At 32.4% G+C, this 8479-nt stretch overlaps 1 protein-coding gene across 1 annotated transcript; it reads left to right on the top strand.

Annotated features, from left to right (window-relative positions):
* Window positions 1–1489: 1489 nt before the first annotated feature.
* Window positions 1490–2713, top strand: LOC107822732 (protein PHOSPHATE-INDUCED 1-like). Its single transcript, XM_016649300.2, has one exon. The coding sequence runs from the start codon at window positions 1595–1597 to the stop codon at window positions 2552–2554; it is 960 nt and encodes a 319-aa protein (XP_016504786.1). The 5' UTR covers window positions 1490–1594; the 3' UTR covers window positions 2555–2713.
* The last annotated feature ends 5766 nt before the right edge of the window (window positions 2714–8479 follow it).

Below are 8479 nucleotides of genomic sequence, written 5' to 3'. Positions count from 1 at the left end.
TCCCCAACTTTCTTTACTTTTATTTTTTAATTTCTTACTTTTTTTACTTTTAATATATTTAAAATCTCACTTTTTTACTTTTCCTTTTTTATTTCCCATTACTTTTACTTTAAAAAAATAAAAAAAATCAGATACCCTTACTTTTATTTTTTAATTTCAACTTTATTTTACTTTTTATTTTTTAAATTTTCACATTCTTTTACTTTTATTTTTTTAATTTTTCACTTTCTCTTACTTTTTTTATTAAACAATTTCAACCTACTTTTACTTTTACTTTTTAATTTTATATTTCTACTTTTTCTATTTTTTAATTCCCATCCGAAATTTGTTTTAAAAAAAAAAATAATTATTTTCTATTTATTTTCGGTTTTAATTCATTTTATTTAAAAATAAAAGATAAAAATAATAATAAAAATAATACTAATAGTAATAATTGACCTTTTAAATTATTAATAATTTCTCTCTCTCTCTCTCTCTCTCTATATATATATATATATATATATATATATATATATATATATATATATATATATATATATATATAAGCTAAAAAATATATATTAAATTCTGAAAATATTTACATAGTAGAAGGTGATAAAAATTCAAATATAGTCAAAAATTAGGTGCTCACAGCTGCCCCTCTTTGCTTGGAATATATACTTTTAAAACTTTATATAGAATTTTCTTCAAAAAATATCTAAAAATATTTCGGATTCTCTTATGGGATGTAATATTTAATAGAATATGATGTGTTCTATTTTTATTAACTTTAAATAATGTTTTGTATGATCACTTTCTTATCGAGTGTTATTGAAATACGTCAATCTCTTTGTTCTTCCATATTCATATGTCAAGATCTATTAAATTCTTATATCTTTTTCGAACTTGAAGTGATATTTCGATAATTGAAAATTAAATAGAACATATCATTATTTAGGCATCATATTATTTTTTATATTTAATTATTAAATCCGGTTAACCTTGAAATTGTATATCAACGAAAAGTTATTGTCAGACAACTAAAAAATAAATCATGTGCTACTAAGAAAATTCTCCCAAAAGAATATTTTAATAGACCATATGTTCGTCAATTTTTTTAATTTTTATTAAATATATATTTATTTATCAAAAAATTAATAAAGTAAGATTGACATATTATTCATGTGACAAAAAAATCCAAAAAATTCAAAAAATCCGACAAACCGAATCAATCTAAATCGATATAGTTGATTTAATTTAATTTTAATAAAAATCGAACAAACCCGATCTATGTACATCCTTTAGTAACCCATAAGTCAAGCAGTAAAGATTACCTCTCTCTTGTGCTGCATAGCAGCTAGCTCAAGTAGTCCAGTAGGTGAAAATGATGACGCGTTTTTTTTAAAGTCAATTTTCCACTATTCCACATTTTCTTCCTGCTTTCTCAGCAGCTTCTTTACAAACAGAACACTTATCTCCCTGTTGTATAAATAGCCCTCCTCTCTTCACCTTCATTTCATCCAAACTACATACAACACTCAAAACTTCCATCAAAGCATTAGCTTCTCTCTATAGCCTTCAAAAAGATTTACTAAGTACCTAAAAGAAAAGAAAAATGTCTTTTTCTGTCAGTTGGAAATCGAACCATTTCATTTTAGAACTTTTTCTATTGATTTCTTTCTTTAATGTGTGTTTTGCTTCAAGAAAGCTTACTGCTTTAGTCCAAGACCCACAAAATCAACTATTGCAGTACCACAAAGGTGCACTTCTTTCCGGTAAAATCTCTGTCAATTTAATTTGGTATGGTAAATTCAAGCCATCCCAAAGAGCAATAGTCTCTGATTTCATCACTTCCCTTTCTACTTCAACTCCATCTAAAACCGATCCATCAGTAGCCAAATGGTGGAAGACCACTGGAAAATACTATCATCTCGCCAATTCCAAAAAATCCCTTTCCCTCTATTTGGGCAAACAAGTGCTAATTGAAAATTATTCCCTAGGAAAATCACTGACCCAGAAACAAATTGTCCAATTGGCATCAAAGGGTGAACAAAAAGATGCCATTAACATTGTTTTGACCGCCTCTGATGTTGCAGTCGATGGGTTCTGTGTCAATCGCTGTGGAACCCATGGGTCTTCTAAAGGTTCTATTATTAGGGGCAAGACTTACAAATTTGCTTATATTTGGGTTGGTAATTCAGAGACACAATGTCCTGGCTATTGTGCCTGGCCATTCCACCAGCCAATCTACGGACCACAGAGCCCACCACTGGGTGCACCGAACAACGATGTGGGTATTGACGGAATGGTGATTAACTTGGCTAGCTTATTGGCTGGAACCGCGACGAACCCATTTGGAAATGGTTATTACCAGGGAGAGGCAGATGCACCACTGGAAGCTGCTTCTGCTTGTCCTGGTGTCTATGCCAAAGGTGCTTACCCTGGCTATGCTGGAGATTTGTTGGTGGACAAAACTACAGGTGCAAGCTACAATGCACACGGTACAAATGGAAGGAAATACTTGCTTCCTGCTTTATACGATCCTACTACATCTACATGTTCAACTTTGGTCTAGAGAACAATCGCAGTGGAGTAGAGGGATATTTTATTTAGTGTAGTGAATCTAGTGTAGTGAATACTGTAATTTTTGATTCATTCATTTGTTTGAGGCTTAAAATTTAAAATGTTATATCAATATCATACATAATTAAATTCTATATGATTCAGCTTTTCTCCTTTCGGTTTCGATTTATTCGGTCTGGTGAATTGTATTTGTTCTGTTCGAATATTAACTAGTGTATGAAGCCATAGATTGTAATATTCTGAAGTAAGATACTCAAAAATGCGAAAATAATATAGTGAAAAAACAATGAAAACCAAAAATACTAAACCTAGATGAGAGAAAGGTTGAAACATCAGTAGGCAACTAAAAAAAGGGGGAAAGACAAGTATAGTGGGAAAAAAGTGGTAAAAGTTAAAAGAAAAGTATAAAAATAACTAAAAGTAAAATTTAGAACTTTAATATTTATGTTATTATAAATAATATGCGAATTGTGTAACTTAGTATATATTTTGGTACGATATTGGTATTTCGGTATTCTATTGTTAACTATTGAATATCATACCTAATAGTATCATTTTTTTTAATAAACTTAAACCAAATATCAAAATATCGAATATAAAATACCAAAATTTTTTATTTGGGTACGATTATTCTGTATTTACCAAATTTCACAATGCGCCTAAAAGAACAATATCCCAAATGGAGTACGGTTACAAAAGCTTGCTCTGTTTCATTATGACTTTGCTTCACCTCCTCTCAATTAAATAATTTATTTTGTAATAATTTAATTTTATTACTGAATTACTTTTTCTGTCTCAAATTTCGAGGAAGGGCCACATCCTAACATGTGTGATATAAGCAGTCTACCTTGATGCAAACATTAGTGGGTTATTCTCAGTTCAAACCGTAACTTATAGGTCATACGTAGAAAACTTTACTATTGATTCAAGGCTCCCATTCTATACTACAGATAATAATATAATTATAAATTATTTCTTTATGGGCAAAATATGACGTTCAAAGTCAAATTATTTCTAAAAGTGATAATTAAAAGTAAATGGAGGGAGTATTATACTTTTTTAAATATACTAAACAAAAATTGTATCGCATAAATTGGAACGAAGTAAGCTTCAGTTATCTAGTCATGTACTTGGCCCGTGAACTAAAAAAAAGAAAAGAAATAAAGTGTAACGGTCCGACCGGTCATTTTTGTGTATTTGTGCCAAATTTTTCCTTTCGATGCTTCACACATGTGTAATTTTGATTTTATGACTTACGGGGTTGATCGGTATTGTTCCGGGAAGGTTTTGGGTTGATTTAGACCATTTGATTCTTGGCTTAGAAGTCTAAGTTGTTTATGTTGACTAATTATTGACTTTTGTGAAAACGACCCCGGAATAGTATTTTGATGACTCTGATAGCTTTGTATCATGATTTGAACTTGGGCGTATGCCTAGAATTGAATTCGGAAGTCTGTAGGTTGATTTGTGTTGATTTGCCAAAAATTAGCAATTTGAGATTTTGGAGTTTGATCGTAGATTGACTTTTAGCTATCTGGTTCAGAATTAGATTTTGGGAATTAGAATAGGTCTGTTATGCTATTTAGAACTTGTGTGCAAAATTTGGTATCGTTAAGAGTTGATTTGATAGTATTCGGACGCTTGTTTGCAATTCTACAAGTTCTTGAACTTTACTTTGAAATTTATGCGTTTTGGTGTCTGATTCGTAGTTCTAGATATTTTTTTTTGTTTTTTAATCGCGCGAGTAAATTCGTATGATTTTTTTAGACTTGTGTGGACCTTTGATTTGGAGCCCCGAAGTCTCAGATGAGTTTCAGACATGCTTCGAAATGTTTTGGACTGAAAACAAAAAATATGGTGTGCTGGTGCTCTGATGTCGCAATTACGAGCACCAGCCTCGCATTTGTGAACATAGCAGGGGGTCTCAGGTGTCGTAATTACGATACCTTGTTCGTATTTGTGAAGGTTAGGCCTAAGCTGGGTAGTTCGCAATTGCGATGAAATTTTCACATTTGCGATGGAATAGGGTTCGCGTTGTCGTATTTGCGAAGAATTTTTTGTAATTGCGACATCTGCAACTGAACAAAAAGTTAGAAAGTCAGGATTTAGTCTCATTTCTCATATTTTAAAATTTTAGGCTCGGTAAGAGGCGATTTGTAGAGGAGATTTTTATCCTATGTTGCGCGGACTCTCCAAAATGATGCCGCACTAGTGTCGGATCCTCCAAAAAATTTTGGAGGATACGACATGCACCTGGTATAATTTTCGGAGAGGCCGAGCAACATAGTTTTTATCTACAAATATTGGGTAAGTGATTCAAATCAATTTTCAACTATATTTCATTAACATATCTTAGATTTAACATCAAATTTATGTGAATCAAAGTGAAAATTTGAGGAATTTTGCCTAAGTTTTAAAAAATGAGAATTTGAGTTTTGGGAATCGATTTGGACTCGAATTTGAAAACTAATCACATCTATGGACTCGTCAGGTTATGGGTAGTCGGAATCTACCCTTGGACGGGGTTTTGACTGGGCGAGACCGTGGTTGACTTTTGTTGACTTTTTAAAAATTTTGTAAAGATCAAAGCTTTATCTATCGTAATTGCTTTCCCTTGTATATGTTAATGACGTTGAGTCACTTTTGGTTAGACTTGAGCCATGTGGAGGAGAATTTTAGGGAAAAAGCTATTTTCGAGGGTAGAGTTGACCTAGTTTAGGTAAGTATCTTGCCTAATAATATGTGGGGGAACTACCCCTTAGGAATTAGTTTGTTTGTGCTAATTATGTTATGTGAAAGCCGTGTACGCAAGGTGACGAGTGAGTTTACATGCTATATTTGGTATTTGATCGATTTAGGCTATTTAGACTCTTTTCATGCCTTTAATTGACTTGTCATAACATGTTATATCTTTCATTGTTAATCCACACTTACATGTGTTAATATACCCTTATATGCTTTATTTGGTATTGTTAACATTTGTTTTACCTCTTAATAGCTAATTTGCTTTGATATTCATTAGTTGAAGTTATTGCTTCTTTATTGTCTTGTTACTTCTTTAATTGTTGAATTACTTACTTGGAGATGTTATTTCATGAAATATCTTCTTGTTGAGTTATTGGTGTTGAAGTTGTAAAAATCGTTATCACATTGAGGCGAAATTGTTAATTGTTGAGATATTGTTCTTGTTGTGATATTCACTTTTATTTTGTTACTAGTCTTTGTATACGTGCGTTGCACGTGTATCTCGCGTCAATTAATAAAAAATTTATAGAAGAATCACAACTCAAATAAATTATGCCTCTGGCGTGCTTCGGCATCTGCGCGCTCCGGGCGCTGGCCTGTGGGCTCCCCATTCGACTCGTGAAAGGAATTACAATAATGTTACACTGTTAAATTTTTTTTAAAAAAATTAGATAATAAAATATTAATTGGTTTTAAAGTCCAATATAAAAATTTAGTAAATATTTTAGGTGATTTCAAGAAAGGGGTAACTTCTATAGTATTACCCATTATTCTCATATAGAATTTTCACTTTGATCTATTATAAAAGTTTGCTTGTATATATTTTCGGGAATCATGGTTGTTATTTATACAACTTCTACAAGGACTAAACTTGTAAATAATAATATTACTCTTTTTTGTTGTTAATATTTTTACAACTTCAAGAAGATCTAAACGTGAAAAAATAATATTACTCATTTAAAACTCCAAATATTAGTATTTCTTACAAGGTCCTAAATATTAGGGATGCAACTAATTCTAAAATCTTATATATTAGGATTATAATTAAATTATAATTTTGTCCAATATGAACTCGATATTTGAAGGGTAAAAAAGACGAACGATATGTTCCAAGCTAATGAATATATATATTTTTGGTCAGAAGCTAATGAATATAATTAGTTTACGTAGTTATATAGTCTATTTGTAACAACACTCCCGTCCTAAAGAATTATATATATGGATTATACATTTATCAAATAAATAACTATCTATACAAAAATATAAGGAGAATTGCACCTACCTATATACAAAACACATATGCTCTTTTTTTATAACCAACCTTATTATGTTGTTGAGGGTTCCAAATTATAAATCTTTGATTTTTTTCCTCCAAGAACTTTCTTGGGTGAATTATGCTTTGTTGATTTGTTAGGGTTTTTGGAAGGCAGTTTTTAGTTTCGTGGGATTTAAATGATCTTAAATATTAGATTTCTTACATAATCTAAATATGGAAATAAGAATTAATAATTAAAATTTAGTTGATTTAAAACTCCTAATTATTAGGGAAATAATTAAATGTCTATTTTGTCCAATATAAAATTTATTTTAGAGGGTAAAAAAGACGAACGACATTTGGCTAAGGGCCTTCGTGCTTTTAATATAATATAATTGTTGAGATTCTTGTACACATTGTGGTTGAGCCATAGGCTATATTTTGTGGAAATATTAGTATTGGTGATTTTTTTGGAAAGTTGTGGTATATGGTCACTTGTGGTGCGAGTGTTGATTATGCTATGATATTGATATGCATGTGGTGGTATAAGGCTAGGGGTTGATACGCATACGGTGAGATAAGGTGAGCTTAATATGCGTGTTGCTAGTAGGGGAACTACTTGAAGCCACGCAGTGTGATAAGGTGGGCTAAAACGCGGGTAGCTATTTCGGAAAAAATAATTTTCAAAACTAAATGTAAGGATCACGGTGATATAAGAAAAGATTGTGATTGAAATTGTAAAATGTGAATACGAGGTGGTATCTCGGTTGTGATTCTTGTTGAGCACTTCATATTGCAAATGAGTTATTGGTTGGATCGTTTTTGTTGCTGTTATTCTTCCTTGTCTTACCAGTTTTGTCTGTATTTGATTATTTGAGGTGCTCGCTAATTGTTTCCTTCTTGTTGTTTCTCTTCTTACAATTCTATCATTTGTTTACGTTATTAAACTGCTTGTTATCATTCATTTCTCTGCTTTTCATTTCTCGTTATTATATTTTTATTCTGTTTATAATGTCCTAGTAGGTGTCTTAACCTGGCCTCATCACTATTCTATCGAGGTTAGACTTGATACGTATTGGGTGTCATTATGGTGTACGCATACTACTCTTCTGCATATTTTTGTGCGGATCGAGGTACGTCTGCCCGTTCTGGATATTAGTGATTGACTTGTTAGTTACCTTCCGGAGAATTCAAGGTATACCTGTTCAGCATCCGCAGGCCTCGGAGTCAACTTTCAGTATCTCTTCATTTTGTTGTTTTCTTTATCTGACAGTATTGTAGCAAACGTTTTAAAATATTCAGTAGAGCTTATGACTCAGTTCCACTGGTTTTGAAAGTTATGTTGTTGAGGTTATATTTTGTAAGTATCGTAGTCTGGTTATTTATATTATGTTATTATTGAATGTTAGGCTTACCTAGTCTTAGAGACTAGGTAATATCGCGACATCCTAAGGTGGGAAATTGGGGTTGTGAAAAGTTAATATCAGAGCTCTAGGTTCATAGATGTTACGAGTCATAAGAAGGTTTAGTAGAGTCTTGCGAATCGGTACAGAGACGTCTGTACTTATCTTCGAGAGGCTACAATACTGTTAGGAAAGCTCTACTTCTTTGATTCCTTATCGTGCGAATTTGTTGACTTCGAAATCTGAATCTTTGACTTTCTATTCTCTCACAGATGATGAGGACACGCACTGTTGGATCCGACGAACAAACACCTGCGCCCCCTGCTAGAGCCGCAAGAGACCGGGGTCGGGGCATAGGCCGAGGAAACGCACGTGGTGCAGCGAGAGCACCTTCCCGAATAACGACTGAGGAGCCACCAGTAGCTCCGGTTGGTGGACAGGCACCCGAGGCACCTGTTATCACCCCTACACTTAAGGAGATCCTAGCACAGTTTTTGAGCATGTTTGGTACTCT

The sequence above is a fragment of the Nicotiana tabacum genome, chromosome 12, assembly GCF_000715075.1.
Source record: "Nicotiana tabacum cultivar K326 chromosome 12, ASM71507v2, whole genome shotgun sequence".
Lineage (NCBI taxonomy): Eukaryota > Viridiplantae > Streptophyta > Magnoliopsida > Solanales > Solanaceae > Nicotiana > Nicotiana tabacum.
Note: the sequence above shows the minus strand (reverse complement) of the source record. Positions and strands in the feature narration are given on the sequence as shown.

Bases quoted from the DNA above. Each gene is read 5' to 3' on its own strand.
- LOC107822732 (XM_016649300.2), top strand. From the start codon at position 1,595: ATGTCTTTTTCTGTCAGTTGGAAATCGAACCATTTCATTTTAGAACTT.